Genomic DNA, 19,344 nt, shown 5'->3' with positions numbered 1-19,344 from the left:
TATAACAGTAGTGGCAACTGTTGAGGCCCAGGACACACTCCCTATAAAATCTTCAAAACGTTTTCAAAGTGTTATATCCTGCTTAGTTGAGATCCTTCACCCACCATTGCAGCCATTTTGGTTGGAGATCCTTTGGGGTTGGTCCGTGAGCTGGCTTGTTGTTTTTATCTTTGCAATCATCCCTAAATATGTATTAAATTACTATGTGCAATATCAGTAAATAGACTTCACTGATGACAAGGATATCCATTCACAATTCTGGAGGTTTGTAATGGGGGCAGGGGTTATAGTGTTGAGGAGAGGCATATTAGTAGCTACTGTTTATTTATCATTATGCATAGTTCAACCTCCTGCCATGCAAAGCATGACCATATCTACCCACTGAGTCTCCAATTATCTAAGAAAAACCTGGTTCTGTAGCAAAGAGGGAAGGAACAATTACTTTATTCTAAAATTTATTAATAACCTTTAACACAGCACTGAGAACATTATCACTGCGGTATCCAAGTAAGCACCATTCAATAACTGAAGGCTACATGCATCATAACCTAAACGTCAACTAATAAAAGACCATATTCAGGCAGTTTGAATGGCAAATTTATTCTGCATGTAGCCTATTTAATTTTCGGATTGTTCAGTGTCAACAATAGCAGAGCCTATCCATTGAAAAGTGACTACTTGCAGTAAGCTAGTCTCCCTTTCATCATTTTTCATAGAACAACACAATATTTGTGCATTCTTGTATATGTGAAATTCCTCAAGAATATTTTCAAATGTCACACACTTCAAACTATGACAATATCTCGCAACAGGCAATTTTTTTATGTCCTTGCACATAAAAACCCATAAGAACGTTGCTCTTATTCTTAACACAGCTTTACATGAAAATATGTTGCAAGCTTTTGCACGACACATGATTTGAATTTTTTTAGGGTCATTAAAAAGACTTTATGAAATCAACCGTTTTATAAATAATTGCACTGGGCTTGTGAAAGCTGGGGTCCTTTTTTAAAGGTGTGATGTGTCATATTTTGCAAAGGATCAGAGCAGCTGGATATTCTAGGGAGATGTGTGGTGTGCAGAACTACTTCTTGACTCCTGCATTGAGGGAGAAAGGTAGATTTTGAGGTTACCGCAGGGTACAGGCTTGTTTGGAGATACGTAACAAAGTCTTTGGCACCTTAAATAACTTAAGCTTTCGCGGATTTGAGTCCACTTCATCAGATGCATGAAACATTATTATCCTAAACTGCCCTGGGGGCCTGATCCACTCAGGAACCACTCTAAACAGATCCAAGGGTACCAATATGACTCAAGTCCACTAGTGCAAAAGAACTGATATAGTTTATTGGTAGAAAATGGATGCAGAAAATAAAAGCAAAGAAAAGCTTACACACGCCCCTCAATTTGAAGTCATAGCTGCCCCAGTTCCCTTGAAGCAGCAGGTGTTGCCCTGGGGCTGTTTTTCTGAGCATGTGGCACATCTTCAACCTCTGAGATGAGAACAAAGAGCAAGTCAGTGTGCTCAGATTTTAAAGGTGTCTCTCCTAAGTTCCGGGAACTGTCAGAACAGGCGTGCACACACACATCCCTCTCTTCACGAAGGAGGAAAGGGGGAGGGGGGTTAACTTCTTGACAGGAAAGAGAGTTACTTACAGCAGAGAAGAACAGTCTAATCAGAAAAATGTATGAAGTAATCTGCTGGGTGTTAGTAGCAAGAAGCACTAACCTTCACTGTATTTGTATATAGCTATGTGAACGGACTCTAACTCCATAATAGTTGCCAATTACTCTGCTAAGTAAGCATAGATTTACTATACACTGTAAAGGGCACTGTGAAAAGTTCACACTTAACTCCTCACCACTCTCTTTTGCAAAAACCCACTACAATCTGTCTGACTCTCTCTCTCTCTCTCTCTCTCTCTCTCTCTCTCTCTCTCTCTCTGTGTGTGTGTGTGTGTGTCTGTGTGTGTCTGTGTGTGTGTTTAATATGCCCATAAAAGCTCCAGCCGCTATAGGAAATTGCAGATTGGAGCACCTATGCACAAGTAAATTTAATTACCAATATGTGCTTCTGCCTGTTATGGAGCTACTAGTTAAAGTGCCTTCCCACTTATTTATTTATTTAAGAAAATATATATCCCATGCATTTATTTGTTTAAGAAAAGCTTACCTAAATGCAGCTTTCCATATTTTGTGCATCTGTACACTGGGAAAAACCCTGAATTGTCTGAGCAAGCCTTGTTCCATTTTTGTAATAAAGAAAATTATGTTCTTGAAGAGGCTTAGTGTTAAGCCTATTGAGGACCAGAGTAAAGAATGCAATTGTTTTGTGGCTCCCTGAAATGTCAAGTCAAGCTTATTGTAATATAGCAGTCAGCTACTTACATCAAACATTTACTAGGGATATTGGAGGAATCCAATTTGGGGGTGGAGCTCAACGAGTTTTTGCCAACTTGGCCCCTGGACACCAGCTCACAGATCCCTAAGCTGTCTCATCTCAGTGCTCACCAAGTCAGGTAAACTCGTGTTTTCCCACTCTTTCTTTGTGCAAATTAATATTTGCACAAAATTGCAGGTGGGAACATTTATGGAAATTGTGATCTACACAAACTCACGGCCATAAACAGTGGAATTTGTGCAAAAATGAAGGCATAAATGGTCATTTATACCTGCAATTTTGCACAAAGTGTGCTATTTACAGACCTGAATTTGCACAACTTGCAATTTCTGCAAATATTCCAACCTGTGATTTTGTGCAAAATCGTGGCTCGTGGATAAAAATAATTTAAAAAGCTGTGAGCTCTAACCAAACACCCATGTACCAGCTGATGGCTGATCACACATTCACACCAGGCTCAAGCAACTGGTGGGAGTCTGGTGGGCAGAATGCAAACAGGACACAGGGGAGTTTGCACATTCTTAACATGTACACTAATGAACAACGCATAAGAGTGCTCCAGAAAAGAAGAAAAGTGTAATGTTGTTTCACCTTTGTGCCTTGGGGGAAAAAAAGCTCCGTGTATCTGGAAAGCATCTGCATTCTTCAGTTAACATAATCCAATATATATCTCCTTACATAAGATGTGGCTCTTGGAAACCAGAGACAACTGTAACACAAACGCTGACACTAACCTTTTAGTTTTCTACTGACATCACTCATTAAATTATCAGTGATTTCCTGAATTACCCACATGCTGCCCTTCCACCACTGGTTTCACTTTAACAAATGTGTCTTTGACATGCAATGTAGAACTAAAAATGTTGTAGCTGTTTCAAGTAATTGTGGGTGAAGTGGTGTTGTTTTTAAAATTGTGTATAATTTACTTCATTTTGCATGGCTGAACTGATTGCCCAATTCATAGCTGGTAATCAAACTCATTCAGTTCAGCTCATGTAATTGTTGTATTCTGATTTACTACTTATCTATGGTTAGAAGTGTTCAGTTCATATTTTTCCTAAATTTCATAATCACCACCACAGTATTTGCCATTGTCCTTACTTATCCAGGTATTTTATGAGCATGCAGTCTCGTTGCCTCCCCTGTTTCATCTTAATTCTCGAGTTGCTGCATTTTCAAATGGCAAAACTTTTCCATCTGCAAAAAGTTCCATGTTAATTTGTTTCCACCATTCTTTTTACACCATGCTATCCCATTCCCCCCTCTTCTTTCAGTTCTGTTCCTTTATGTTCCTTATTTCTTCTATTCTTGGTAATTCATAAGAGCATACAAAGGGACCTGCTGGATAAGATGAAGAATTCATCCATTCCAACATGATGTTTCCGTCGGTAGCCAGCCAGATGACTCTGGAAAGCCCTGCAGTAGGACGTAGCTGCAACAACCATATCCCGTCATATGCCCTCTGCTATTCAGCCACTGAATAGGGATGTTCAATTTTAGCTATCAAGGCTAATAATAACTGAAGACTTGTTATTCAGAAATTTATTTCACCCATAACAAAAATTAGTTACAAAGCAATCCTATGGTCCCTAGTCAGTATCTTAGGGGTCATAGGGCGTTGCTAGACCTACCGGGTGTTCCGTCGTTGAGGAGCGGTGAAAGTGGCTTTTCCCGTTCAGCCGTGACGCCTCATGATCTACACCTGCCTTCGATTTGTGGCGGAAGTTTGCGCCGGTTGTGCTGCTGCCGCCGCGAGCACGGTTGCGCAGCCACACCAGCCTGATTGCCGCGGCTTTTTTTTTCGCTCGCTGCACGGTTTGCGCACGTCCGAAAGACCGCAAACTTGCGCAGCCGTCAGCGATGCCGCCGCCGGCCCTGGCGGCGGTAGCGGCGGCAGTGCCAGTGCCAGCTGAAGTGCTGCTGGTGCTGTTGAGGGTCAACATTGATGCGCTCACTTCCTGATGGGGGTCGTGGCGGGTGTCATATGACCCGAGGTCAATCGTCTGCATGGCCACTCTGTGCCTACATCTCCCATCATGCCTCTGAGGTGTCGGCGGCGATGATCGCCTCTGTGCCCTCTGCCCCATCCCAAGGAGCCAACCCACATCTGGCAGAAACAGCTGCGCCAGCGGAAGCGCATTGTCCGGATGCAGCATATCAGGGCAGCAGAGGTGGCTGTGTGTGCGCGTCTGTGCGGGAAACGATAGCCAAGAGAGGGCAACTATGCTCCCTGACGAGGACCGTGACGATCTTTGCGCGGCCATAGGCATGCTGATCTTGCTTCTGTCGGAGTATCAGCGCCTCCGTGCACAGGTGGCTGCCAGGCGGCGGCAGTTGCGGGAACAACTGGGGAGGTGGCTACTCTGCCGCAGCGAGCTGCGGGCTGCCCTCTGCCGAACGAGGCTAGCCATGCTGGCCGCGTATGGCGACTACGTCCGCGAGACACGCCGCCGCTTCTGGGCCCGGCCGAGGAGCAAGGACTGGTGGGAGAACTTTGTCCTGAAGGAGTGGGACGATGAGCAATGGCTGAGCAATTTCCGCATGAGCAGGGGCACCTTTTTTGAAATCGTGGAGGAGTTGCGGCCGCATCTGGACAGGAGGTTGACTGTCATGCGTAGACCTATCACAGTGGAGAAACGCCTAGCCATCACCCTATGGAGGCTGGCTACCCCTTGCGTCTACAGGACCACAGCAGAGCAGTTCGGGGTAGGCTGCTCTACGGCGGCACAAATAGTCCTGGAGGTGTGCTTTGCCATGGAAGTGACCCTCCTAGCTCGTACAGTCAAGATTGGGAACGTGGCAGAGGTGAGTGGGGGATGGGGGATGGGGTGGGGGAATGCGCTGGGAACAGGCACTCACTTTTGCGGAGGTCCGCAACTTCGGAACAATGGAGCTGTCACTAATATGCCCTTTGTGTTTTCTGCCCCACAGATCATGCATGGTTTTGGGGAGCTGGGGTTCCCTCATTGTGTGGGCGCGGTGGATGGCAGCCATATTCCTATCCAATCTCCGATACACCAAGCCTCAGAATACATAAACAGGAAGGATGACTACTCCATGATTCTGCAGGGGACCTGCGACCACAAGGGGCGGTTCATCAATGTGGAAATAGGATGGAGCGGCAAGAACCATGATGCCTATGTCTTTGCCAACTCAGGCCTCTGTGAGACGATGGATGCAGGTGTCTTCGTGCCTACCCATCCAACAATCAGATTGCACGGCCAGCAGATTCCACCCCTCATTATTGCGGATGGCGCGTACCCTTTGCGTGAGTGGTTGATGAAACCCTATGGTGGGGCACTCACTCCACAGCAAGCCCACTTCAACCGCTGTCTTAGGCGAGCACGCCTTGTGGTGGAGCAGGCGTTCGGCCGCCTCAAGGGGAGGTGGCGGAGCATAGGCGTGCGCCTGGAGCTGGCCGAAGAAAACATCCCTTCGGTCATCAGTGCTTGCGTCATCCTGCACAACATCTGCGAAACCAAGGGGCACGCCATGCTCGTGGAGGCGGCGGAGCACAATTCTGTTGAGCTGGCTACTCTGGGCGAGCCCTACGTCAATGAGGCCAATCGCCACACCCGGGAAGGGCACAAGGTGCGGGATGCTGTCAGAGAGTTCCTGTGGGCTAACCGCCGCTGACAGCCTGCCTCATAAAATTGGACTGTGCTTCTTCCCCTGTGCAGTCCTTCCAGTCCTTTACCCCAGAGTAACAGGCGTATGCCCACTTGTGTGCAATCAACTCTAGGCTATTTACGCCCACATGTATGCAATAATATATATGCTATGTACGCCCACATGTATGCAATAATATATATGCTATGTACGCCCACATGTATGCAATAATATATATGCTATGTACGCCCACATGTATGCAATAATATATATGCTATGTACGCCCACATGCATGTTATTTACTGTTTACTCTGTACAGCACCATCTACAGTGATGGTGCTATATAAATTAGTAATAATAATAAACTCCAGTCAAACTGCGCAACGTGTAATCATCCTAAATGTAGCCCGAAGGGCAAACCGTGCTTATCGCCATCGTCCGCTTATTTGCGGACGTCCGCAATCTCGGAAAACGTCAACAGGGGGAGCGTATGTCTCCGAAGGGCAAACCGTGCTTATTGGCATCGGCTGCTTCTTTGCGCATGTACGCAGTTCCGAAAAACGTCAACAGGGGGCGCGTACGTCAGGCCTACCCCAGTCAAGATGGAGCCTCGGAGGGTCGCCTACTGGCAGGAGCCCGAGATGGAGATGCTCCTTGAGCTCCTCCTGCAGTCTGGAAGGTCGGAGCGCCTCATGAGGAGCTCCAGCCTCCAGACTATAGATATTTTCAGGAGGGCTGCAAGGAGCCTCTCCATCGCGGGCTACTCCCGCACTGCTGAGCAGTGCAGGAGCAAGTTTAAAGGCCTAAAGGCGGCCTTCTTTGAGGCTCTGGAGTGCTACCGGGGTAGCCCTCCTAGGAGAGCCCAGCCCCCCTTCTACACCCTCCTGCACGAGCTGTGGGATCGGGCTGGGCGACCCTCGTGGGAGGAGCGGCGCCCAACAAGTAAGTACCCTTTGTATCACTGTGCCCCATCCCCCAACACTGTAGCCATGCTGAAGCTGCCCTGCACCACCTGCTATAATCATTGCCCCTCTGTGTGGTGGTTGCACTCAGCCTCATGCCAGTGCCTTGGCCAACTTGTCATTTCTCCATCCCAGCCCATGTATAATGCATGTTGGCAGCCAGGTGCAAAGCCCATCCCCCATCCTGGTTCCATGTAGGCAGTGGCCCCTAGAACTGCTTACCATGCCCATGTAATGTGGGTTCCAATGTGGCATCTCATTGCGCAATGAATGTCCTGGCCCACTAACTGATGCATACCTGCCTATTACCTTCACAGGGCTTCAGCGTGCCCGCCTCCGGGCTGTGTGCCAGGAGCCTGTGGGAGCTGAGGAGGAGCAGCAGCACCAACCAGAGGAGGGCAGTGGGGAGGGAGGCCCCCCTCCTGAGGCGGCCCCGCCAGAGCAACCTCCCTGCAGCCCACCCACCGCACCACCTGGTAAGTCCACAGCCCTACCACAAGCAGGGGTTGGTGCTGGTTCCACGCACCTTCTGCTTGGGGGCTTGGGGAAGAGGCTGCATTCATTGGAGAGGGAGTGGTGCACATCAGTCTAGTGGCATCCAAATGAACACGTATGTGGCCTCCTCCCTGCCAGGTTGTGCACCATTCCACCTGCCCACCCACTCCCTCACTACAGTTCTGGTTGTGCACTCCCCACTCCCATCCCTCACCTCCTCAACACCCCTTCTTTTCTGTGACAGGTGATGGAGCTGCTGTGGCCGTCACTCCGGACCTCATGCGGTCGTTCAGCCGCTTAGAGGGGGCGGTGCGCAGAACAAGTAAGTAGTGACTCTAGTGTTTGGTGTGCTCATGGGGGGGTGCTGCAGCATACATCACTAATACCATCTTTCCTTTCGCAGTGCGCTCCTTGGAACGGAGGGTCACCCGCCTGGAGCGGGACGTCCGAGCCATAAAGAGATCCTGCAGGCAGGATGCTCACGAGCAGCAAGGCCCCTGACTGTGCCGTTTTTATTTTTTTATTAATGTTTAAGAAAATAATGCTTTTCAGAAAAATAAAGCTTTTCTTTGTTCTTGTTAAAAAAAAACTACAAATTTTCTAATGTTTATATATATAAAAAAAATCTAATATATTTTGCTTAAAGGTGTGTGTGCGCTTCTATGCAGTGCTTGGCCAGGGTCCCTGGCAGGACTAGGAGGAATGGTGAGCCACCCCACTCCACCCCACACTCAATACTACCTTCCCCCCTTCATGGGGAGTAGGGCTGGCGCTCCTTGGGATTACGCTTCGGCCACTCCCTGCGCTGCTGCTTGGCAGGTGGGCTGTGTGGTTCCCCAGGCACTGCAGGGGGAGCTGCTGCAGGCTCCAGGTGCCTGCTCCTGGCCTTTCCATTCCCCCCCACCGCTGCTGGGGCTGCCTTGGCCCTGGGCTGAGCCCCCCCAGCCGGTGGGGCTGCCTTACCCTTGCCGTGAGGCCCCACAGCCGGTGGGGCTGCCTTGGCCCTGGTCTGAGCCCCCCCAGCCGGTGGGGCTGCCTTGGACCTGGTCTCAGGCCCCCCAGCCGGTGGGGCTGCCTTGGCCCTGGTCTCAGGCCCCACAGCCGGTGGGGCTGCCTTGGCCCTGGTCTGAGCCCCCCCAGCCGGTGGGGCTGCCTTGGCCCTGGTCTCAGGCCCCCCAGCCGGTGGGGCTGCCTTGGCCCTGGTCTCAGGCCCCACAGCCGGTGGGGCTGCCTTACCCTTGCCGTGAGGCCCCACAGCCGGTGGGGCTGCCTTGGCCCTGGGCTGAGGCCCCACAGCCAGTGGGGCTGCCTTGCCTTTTGCCCTGCCTTTCCCCCCCTGGGATGGGGCACAAAGAGGTTGCTCCTGGGGTGGGGATGGGGTGTCCTCCCTCTGGGGTGGGGATGGGGTGTCCTCCCTCTGGGGTGGGGGTTCGGGAGCCTCCTCCCAGAGTGGGCCAGGGAGTAAGTGTTCCACTGGGTCCCTGCCTCTCACTCCACCAGTTTGTGGGCCAGTAAGAGGCAGTGCCCTCACAGGGCGATCCCTATGCCTAGGGGGGCCGGTCCTCAGACCACGCATGCCACCGACCAGCTCCTCCAGACAGGTGGCTACCCTATCCACACAGCGCACCATTGCTGCCCCATTTTCAGCATCTACTTGGAGTTGCTGCCTTGCGATGTCCAGATATTCGCTGAAGTTCTCAGAGTCACGCTCAAGGATTTGGAGGATGCGGGCGTTGTCTGCTGCTGCCTGGCGCATGATCTCCAGAGCAGCATCTCCTCCTCTCCTCTGGGAGCGACGGTTGCGAATCTCTGCAAGGCGAGAGGCAGGTGACAGGGTGGCCCTGGGGTTTGCCACCCCTGGATCTGTGTGGAGAAGGTTGGCTATTCAGACACATGCGGCAGCACTGAACAGGGGAGGTGAGGATCAGGTGGAGTGTGCAGTGCCATACAGATACACCACCACCTTGGGCAAGCACACTGCTGCACATCTAGCCGCCCAATTGCACAAGAGGGCACAGCAGGTGAAGTGCCCCTTCCTGCCTGGCAGCGAAAGGGTGTGGTTGTGCGCCTAGAACTGCCCTTAGCAACTAAGCAGCTGGCAGTGGTGCTGGTGGGTGGCTAACTCACAACATTGCATTCCAGCCCCAGACTTCTGCTGTTCTGTTATCTGTGAGAGCCGTTCCCATGGCTGAGGAATGCTGACTCCCACTCCCACTCCCACAGCATCGACCTTGGTGCATCTGGGGAATTGCAGGCTCCTTCCCAAGATCTTCCCCCACTGCTCCCCTCCTGTTGGTGTGATGGACTGAAGGCAGTTCAATCACACCCACCCACCACACTAACTGCACCTTCCCCCATTCAGGGCATTCAGCACAGGGCACCTGCCAGGGTGCTGTGTAGATCCTTGCCTACCTACATGTGGCCACACACCTGTGTGTTAGTGCTGCCATGTCCCCAGCATGTCTGAGTGGTTGCAGGAGCACACATGCACACCTGAGGAGTGCAGAGTACTCACCAGGAGCACGTCCTCTATCTGGGCTGTCCCTGGAGCCACCTTCAGTGGGTTGTGGGGGGCCTGTCAAGGCAAAGTCAGGCCTATGTCACACTCATACCTCACCATTTGCCAGTCCACCCTCTACCAAGGATCAATGCCCATGGTTGTGGGGATGCTGTATGGTGGGCACATACTCACAGTTCAGTCCAGTCTGGCTGCTGGTGCCTTCACCTGCTTCGGTGTCAGAGTCTGCAGCTACATTACCGGATTCTTCATCATCTGGTGGCATGTAGGAGAAAGCATTGGAGGTAGGGGGAAGGGCAGCTTCCCCTCCCCAGAGATGCAGGGGCCTCAAATGCAGCCCTTCCAGGCCCCCCTCCTCCAGGCATTTTGCGTGGAAAAGAGAGGATTCCCACTGGCATGGGATGCTGTGCTTGTGCCCCCACCTCCCGCCCCCTACCAGCAAGCCTTTGGGGTGGCTCTGCAGTCCCATTGCCGAAGTTGGTGGGGAGGTGTAGGGGTGGGCTGGGGGAGGCAGACGGGCACACTCACCAGCTGATGTGTCTTCGTCCACATCCCTGCTGAGTGAGGTGGTTTCGCTGGCGTCCTCAGACATGTCCTGGGAGCCCACAGGAAGAGAGGGTGGTGGCTGAGTGGCTCGGGAAGTTACACGTGTGGACTGTGTCCGAGTAATTGTCAGACTGCCTGCCACGCGTTTGGGGCGCGTCGTGGTATCCCCACGGAGAATGGAATGTAATTTCTGATAGTAGGAGCACGTGGTGGCATTGTTGCCTGACCTCTCATTATGGTTCCTCACACGCCGGTAGTCTGACCGCAAGCTCTTGGTTTTAGTGCGACACTCTTTGGCGGTTCGCTCATGGCCTCTCCTGCCCATCTCCCGTGCCACTTGTTCGAACACATTAAAGTTGCGGTGGCTAGCCCTCAGCTGCTCCTGAATCCTTTCTTCTCCCCAAATGTCCAGCACATCTAGGATCTCTTGGTGTCTCCATGTCATGCCCCGCCCTTTTGGCCCCATGCCTGATACCTATTCAGGGGCTAAGCAGAGAGAACGGGGCTCGTTACTTTCCGCACCACCGGAGGTCCATCGGAAGGGCAGGGGAGTGTAGTGAACCATTTTAAAGGGGCTTCCCTCACCTGCTGCCGGGTGGCCGCTGGAAGATGACCGCCCACCCTCGCTTGCTGCCCTCTGCCAGCCGGTTCCCTCCAGCTGGCTGCCCACCCACACCCACAGTAGCTCACCAGCCACTTTTCCGGTCCTCCGGTCCTGCGCGAAATGTAGTTATGGGAATAAAATAGCCGCTCCGCCGCGCTGCCCCAGCTGGCGGACTGCGCGCAAATGGCGGAGGCGGCTTGACCGAAGCCGCTGGCCACTCCCCTAAGCACGCCTTTTCCTGACCCTACATCTGCATGGGCACTCTGCATGGCCACTCTGTGCCTACATCTCCCATCATGCCTCTGAGGTGTCGGCGGCGATGACCGCCTCTGTGCCCTGTGCCCCATCCCAAGGAGCCAACCCACATCTGGCCGTAGCCATGGCAGCAGCCCACAAACAGCTCTGCCCTCTGCCAGCCTGGTACCCACACTAACAGGCAGCGTACAGCACCGCCATTATGCGGCCACGGTAGCTGCCCACCGCAAGGAGTCACCAGCCACTTTTCCGGTCCTCCGGTCCTGCGCAAACTGTCACTGGGGAAATAAAAAAAAAAACCACTAGAACAGGCGCACATCCCCCACCCATCCCACACACACCCCAGCAGCACACTAGCCACTTTTCCGTTCCTCCGTTCCTGCGCAAACTGTCACTGGGGGAATAAAAAAAAAAAGCCGCTCCGCCGCGCTGCCCCAGCTGGCGGACTGCGCGCAAATGGCGGAGGCGGCTTGACCGAAGCCGCTGACCACTCCCCCTTAGCACGCCTTTTCCTGCCCAGTGCGGACCGCAGTGACCTCACATCCTCCCACACGTACTCCAAATTACCGCGGGACGGCAGGAAAAGGCGCCCTAAAACTCACTTTTTTAAAGTCGGGAGAAAGAGGCTTCACCGCAGGATAACGGCGGATCCTCATGAACGTCATCTGGAAGCCTCGACGTGACTGCGGAAGGTAACGCGCGCTAGAGCCTCATCTAGTAACGCCCATAGGCTATTAAAAAAACCAACCTTCTGAGGCCATAGACAGAGTTACAATTTCAGAGGGGTGTGTGTGTGTGTGTGTGTGTGTGTGTGTGTTTGAGAGAGAGAGAGAGAGAGAGACCCTTATTTTTTGCTCCAACCAGCCACTGTGAGGGTTTCCATTATGGCTTGCTCTATAAAATCAGAACTTCAACCTTGTACAGATGGGAAACCAGTGTTCTGGGGGTATACGAATGGCTGGAGAGGAAGTGGCCAACTGTGAAACAGAACTTCCATTTTTCTGTTCTGAACCAATTGCCCATCAGTTTCACTGAGGAACTCTAGTTCTCTGAGTTCTCTGTCCACACTCTCAGGCATACATGGAACCTCTTATTCACATACCATTTATAATTGTAACCCTCTACCACAGTGGTTCCCAAACTTTTTCAGGTAACCACCCCCTTGGTTCCACAAACTCATGCCCAGCACCCCCTACCCTACACTACAAAATCATTATTCAGAATAGCGGTTTTCAACGACCCACTAAGGAAATTAATAACAATAAAATTCAAAACAGTAACAATTAATTGAATATTTATTCAAAATCCAATTACTTTTTTTAGTTTATTCAATTAAACATAATTGATGAACTTGATCCAGTGATATCATCTTTTCAAAGTCTGATAGTCATTTATTTATTTATTTATTTATTACATTTCTATATCGCCCAATAGCCGGAGCTCTCTGGGCAGTTCACAAAAATTAAAAACATTCAAAGTATAACATTCAAAGTATTCATTTAGCAAGAATATTAGATATCACATTTAGTAACTAGGGTAGAGTACCTCACTATTCTGTAAATTCTTAATGTGATGGATGGGCTTCTTAAACGGTACATGTGTGGATTCTTCCCCTATATGGCTTGGGACCAAACTACCTTCTCCCATAAATATGTCCCTGGGTTTTAAGACTTTCTGGAGAGGCGATTCTCGGAAAAGACCACCTCAAGCATCCCCCTGACGCCCCTTTGCCTCTTAGCGCCCTCCTGCCGCCCCCTTGCCTCTTAACGCCCCCCTATGCAATCCCACCGTCCCCCAGGCGGCGGTACCACCCACTTTGGGAACCACTGCTCTACCATATTCACCTTAGTCATATGTGTATACCTCTGAATATCCTGAATGTGTGTGTGTGTGTGTGTGTGTGTGTGTATTCATTTGAATATGGATGTTCAAATTTAGCTATCATGGCTAATAATTACTGAAGATCTACACACACACACACACACACACACACACACGTGATGCAATTAATGTGTTTAGGAATGGAAGCCTTGACTGGCTAATAATTGTGTTTATGGTTTTATAAGTGATTAACAAGAGTTGCTACTAATTAGCCAGCCATCTGGTTTCTCTTACTGCTACTGTAGGCGCATGATGGGCTCCTACACTCTGCTTTCTTTATTTGCCATCACCAGGCATCTCTCCTGGTTGTCTTCAAGATTCATACATTCGCCAGTGCCAAAGAATTACTGGGGAAACAGGAAAAATAAGAAAACATCTATCTGGATGTCTCTTATATAGTTCTGCGCTTTCCCCCTTCCCTAGGAAAGTCAATATTTCATTAAAGAGGAACTAACTTTCCCACTATTTCCTCACTATTTCCAATCAAGCAACATGAAACATTGTCCCCTTTAGGCTTGCTACTTGAAATAGTAAGCAAGAATGCCTACACATGAAGGTGGAACAGCTGTGCATGCCACATTTGACAGGGGTCTGCCTCTGGAAATGCCATCCCCATGTCAAATTCTTACCCATAATATGTAGGATGACTTACCCATGTTTTCATCATAGTGTGTGTTTGCTCTTCCCACTGCAACCCCACCAGCATCTAATGAGAGTGCTACACAATAATTGGAGTAAATGATCTCGTTCCATGTGATGGAAGAGATGCCATTCTCTATGTTAATTTTGTGCCAAGTATATTATGTGTTTCTGTCCTGAGTAACTTTACTTACCCGTAAAGGCTCCAGCCATTATATGAAATTGCAGATTGGATCACCTATGTACAAGTGAATTTAATTACCAATAGGCACCTCTGCCTGTTATGGAGCTACTAGTTAAAGTGCCTTCCCACTTATTTATTTATTTAAGAAAATATATATCCCATGCATTTATTTGTTTAAGGCAGAATCTACACTAGTGCTTTAAAATGGTTTATAACAGTAGTGGCAACTGCTGGGGCCCAGGGCACACTCCACATACAGTCTTCAAGACGTTTTCAAAATGTTATATCTTGCTTGGTGTAGATCTGGCCATAGAAAAGCTTACCTAATTGCAGCTTTCCATATTTTGTGCATCTGTACACTGGGAAAAGCCCTGAATTGTCTGAGCAAGCCTTGTTCCATTTTTGTAATAAAGAAAATTATCCTTCAAGTATGTCCCGGTTTATATTAAGCTGAACAATGGATCCTAAATTTTCTAAGTGTTGTACAGATTTTTAAAAATAGATGGTCCATGTCTGTTGGTCCATGTCTCCCTTACACACAGGAGCTCAGTTCCCACTTTCAAGAAAACATGTGAGGAGTGGACCTAAAGTGGGTACTGGGGTGGGGATCTGCACACTGGGCCCTCTCCCTATGTCTTCAGGTGTGCTGAATGACAAGGTCTGAAAGGGATACAGCAGGGTTCCCACATACATGGAGAGTTCTACTCATGTTCAAACGAGCATGAGTAGTATTCCCTTTCAGACCTTGCTAGTCTGAAGGAAGCTTTCCATTGTGACAGCATCTTATGTAACCATCACAACTCTCCACACACCTGAAATAGTTGGCGTATTATAATGACATACAGTGTGTTTGGCACTCTGGGGTTCTCCGGAATTCTTATTTATTATTTTATTTATTTATATAATGCTCCACATCTACACAGATTCCAGCGCAATGAACAAGAACAGATTAAAACAACAACTAAAAAAACCCCACCATATTTTTTTAAAAAAGTTTTTTAAAACAAGAGTACAAACAAGAAAAACATGGCTGGTCAATCAAGGAAGCCTTCTTGAAATAAAGATGATTGCAGCAGGTGCTAAAACCAATGCAGTGTTGGCATATGCCTGACCTTCAGAGGCAAGGAGTTCTGTAGAAAGGCGGCCACCACACTGAAGTTTCTTCTCTGGTTGAACTTCAGTTGGGCCACAGGTCCATGTTGAATTACCAGGAACATGCTATTAGATAATCTCAGTAACCAGGATGGTTTTTAAGGGAGAAGACACTCTCTCAGGTGTCCTGGTGCCAAGTTGTTTAGGGCTTTATAGACTACTACCAAAACCTTAAACCTGGCCCAGTAGTAAATAGGCAGCGGCAGCAGCAGCAGCAGCAGCAGCAGCAGCAGCCAGAATTGCATGCTGAAAAGGAGCAGCTCCTGACAACAGGTAAGCTGCTGCGTTTTGCACTAGCTAATTCCAGTTTACAGAATGGCCTTAGGGGCAGCCCCACATAAAATGCATTGCAGTAATCCTTTCTTGAGGTTGCTAGCACATGTACCACTGTAGCGAAGCTATCCCTGTCCAGGAGAGGCCCCAGCTGGCAAACCAGCTGAAGCTGTTAGAAGGCACTCTGAGCTGCCATGGCCACTTGGGCTTCCAGTGACCATGATGGGTCAAGGAGTACCCACCCACCCACAATTTTTCACTTTAAAAACAAAACAAAAACACAGTTTTGTTATATGCCTCCAGTCCACACTGTGTCACCAGATAGCCCCACCTGTCCTGTCCTTTGGTCCATTTTGGCAATCAGTCAATCCACACACAGAATGGCCACTTTACAAATCGAGGATCTCTCTCTCTCTCTCTCTCTCTCTCTCTCTCTCTCTCACACACACACACACACACACACACACACACACACACACACACACAAGGTTGTGCTGGATTTCTTGAGAATTTCAAAAGGGTAGTTGGCTGCCTGTTTCAATTCACTTACAGCTTTTTAAAGAGAATATATTTTATCACAGAAACAGAGTGCTACATCAATTATTACTAACCCATGAGAAATCATTTAACATCACTTGCATAATGAATAAAGGGCAGATTTCTGGTTAATGTGAAAAGCAACAGGAGCCAAATAACAGCTCTGTAAAGTTGGCACTGGAGCATAATGAGCTATTGTAAAAACAAGTGTACACAAGCAATTCTTCTCATACACAAATTAAATAGTAATACAGCCTCTCTGACATGAATACAGTTGCAATGCCGGCAGTGTTATATGTTTGAGGATGAGGCTTTATTTCTATAGAGATCTCATCACAATAATCATCAAATTTTAATTAGAACTGAAATTAATTTGTAGAATGAATCAATTATTTGTTTGTTGTTTTAAACTGCAAATGAAAATATTTCAAAGAGGGAGAGGGAAAGTCATATTTCAAAAATAGCCAATCACAGAAAGGCACCAAAAGTAGCCTTAAAATACATTTCAAAACTATCCTCTAGAAACAGTTTTCAATAAAACCTCAAGTTTTCTAATGCAACATCTGTCCAAGCTGGAGTTCTTCAACTTTTAAGGACATTTCAGAAGTTCCTGCTTGAAATCAATAGTTCCAAATCAGAAAAAGTCATTTGCCCCTATCTAAAAAACCATATGTGCTTCTGTGAGAATTCATAAGCATTGATAAGACCTGAGAACATGACCATCACAACAGGTGTGATTAATGAGGCTGTTGTTGAAAACTGCCCATAGCAAAAGGAGCTCTCAGGTATATCAGTTCCCAAGGTTTTGCTCAAGTATACAGTATACTAACTAGCTTGTACTACCTTTTTACTTGCCACCTGTTGGTAATAGGAGGCCATGAGAAATTAACCCCCCTCCCCCCCATATTGTTGCCCAGTGCAGTAGTTTAGTAGTAGTGCCATGTGTGCATCCATATAGGCAACTGGTTCATGAATTAGGGATGGACAAGGTGAATATGAGCCAACAGTGCGATATGGCTGCAAGAAAGGCAAATGCTATTTTGGGCTGCATTAATAGAAGTATAGCTTCCAATTCACGTGAGGTACTGGTTCCTCTCCATTCAGCCCTAGTTAGGCCTCATCTAGAGTATTGCGTCCAGTTCTGGGCTCCACATTTCAAGAAGGATGCAGACAAGCTGGAGCGTGTTCAGAAGAGGGCAACCAGGATGATCAGGGGTCTGGAAACAAAGCCCTATGAAGAGAGACTGAAAGAACTGGGCATGTTTAGCCTGGAGAAGAGACGATTGAGGGAAGACATGATAGCACTCTTCAAATATGTAGCCCCCTCCCTCCTGCTACCAACTGTCTCTGGAGAGGCCACCAGTGAGGGAGGAAGCAGCAGCCAGGCACCTCTCCACTGTGCCTGGGTCCAGCTCCAGCTGAGAGCCCCCTCCCTCCTGCTGTCACCTGTAACTGCTGAACTTTCCAACTAAGATTGTAGTGCCTGAATTTGCTTTCCTTTCCCCCCCTCCTCCTCCTCCCTCCCAATCCCCTTTCCTTTTGTGTCATGTCTTTTAGATTGTAAGCCTGTGGGCAGGGACTGTCAAGAAATACTTTTGTAAGCTGCCGTGAGAGCCTTTTTTGGCTGAATGGCGGCATAAAAATCCTTAAATAAATAAAAATAAATAAATAAATAAATACTTAAAATGTTGTCACACAGAGGAGGGCCAGGATCTCTTCTCGATTATCCCAGAGTGCAGGACATGGAATAACGGGCTCAAGTTACAGGAAGTCAAATTCTGGCTGGACACAGGAAAAACGTCCTGACTGTTAGAGCAGTATGACAATGGAACCAGTTACCTAGGGAGGTTGTGGGCACTCCCACACTAGAGGAATTCAAGAGGCAGCTGGACAACCATCTGTCAGGGATGATTTAGGGTGGATTCCTGCATTGAGCAGGGGGTTGGACTCTATGGCCTCATAGGCCCCTTTCAACTCTACTATTCTATGATTCTATATGTTTCTGTATAAGGAATGCAGTCATTAAAATATTCCCTCCCCCCAGAGTTTCCCAATCTAGGCCACCCAGAAATGGATGACAACCTGGATTGCACCTGATTAAATGCACGCATGTGTCTGATTAAATACACGTATTTGAAAAGTGTACAAAGAAAAATGTGTTCATTTTTTTTTAAAAAAAATGCATACAAACACACTGAAGTGAATGGGTGGACGCATACCCCCAAATGGATATTTTTTAACATTTGAAAAATACGGACAAAAATTTGCCATTTTTTCCCCCAGTATGCAAATCCTGTACATATGTTTGTTTGTTTTTTTAAGCAAAATCAAGGACCCTCATGGAACGAGACTGGAATGGACATGGATGTAGGAAAAAGAAGAACTCTGAATAATTGGATTAAACAGATCTGTCCATCCTTATCATGGGCTTGACAATTCATTTGCTCTCTAAAGCTGTTAGTGTCCTTTGTGGCTCTCGAAGACTATCCATACCTTCCATGACTACCTGGTTTCTCACAGGTTCACCATAGCCAGTGGCTCCAGATTTCTGGGGGCCTACTTGCTGATTTGCATGCCTACCTCTAAAAAAAATAACTTTTCAGTGTTTGGACCTCACTGAACATATGCTCAGCAGGCATATCACATAGGACAAAGAATATTTCAGAGACCAATGGGATAGATAATTTGGATATGATTGTGTTAATGGTTGGTTGGGAAAGAATAAAAGCCATGGGCTTTATTAAATCGTTAGTCAGATAGAACACTTTAGCGTTCCAATCAACTCAGACTTTACCTATAAAGTTTTAGTAAAGGAAAGTTTTTTAATGTAATAAATATTTAACGTCCATATACTCAGAAGATGGTCCCTTACTTTGGCTTATATTCTGTACTATAATGACAACAAACTTTCAGTCTGCTTTCTTTTTTGATGGCACATCAGAGAGAACAGTGTTCAAGTAGGAAAAAATGGGGAGGTTATACAATCAGCAAGCCTCAGATACTCATTTCACTTCTCTTTATTGCACGTAGATCTTTTCTTTTTCTTTTTTTCTATTTTCTTTTTGGAGTAAAACCTGTATGTATAAAATTTGTCATCTACCACAGCAGGAAGAAGGGCATTTGGTTTGCAGGTCTCCTCTCTAGGTCAACCTACCCAACAGGGTTTTTAAAAAGCAAATTCTCCAACTGCACAAATGCCCTGTCAGACACCCCCCCACCGCCCCCCACCTAAGACAAACACATTATTTCTGTTTCACAACTGGACAGATGATAACCAACACTAGTAGC

The 19,344-nt window shown here is 48.0% G+C and overlaps 1 protein-coding gene across 1 annotated transcript; it reads left to right on the top strand.

Moving 5' to 3' along the window:
- The first annotated feature begins 4,889 nt into the window (after nt 1-4,889).
- On the top strand, nt 4,890-6,105 carry LOC134401120 (uncharacterized). The gene is made up of 2 exons (XM_063129845.1): nt 4,890-5,206; nt 5,333-6,105. Exons 1-2 carry the CDS (start codon nt 4,943-4,945, stop codon nt 6,035-6,037), a joined length of 969 nt encoding a protein of 322 aa, XP_062985915.1. The 5' UTR covers nt 4,890-4,942; the 3' UTR covers nt 6,038-6,105.
- The last annotated feature ends 13,239 nt before the right edge of the window (nt 6,106-19,344 follow it).

This window comes from Elgaria multicarinata, chromosome 7 (assembly GCF_023053635.1).
Source record: "Elgaria multicarinata webbii isolate HBS135686 ecotype San Diego chromosome 7, rElgMul1.1.pri, whole genome shotgun sequence".
Taxonomy (NCBI): Eukaryota; Metazoa; Chordata; class Lepidosauria; order Squamata; family Anguidae; genus Elgaria; species Elgaria multicarinata.
The sequence above is the reverse complement of the archived record's forward strand: the minus strand, read 5'-3'. Positions and strand labels throughout refer to the sequence as shown.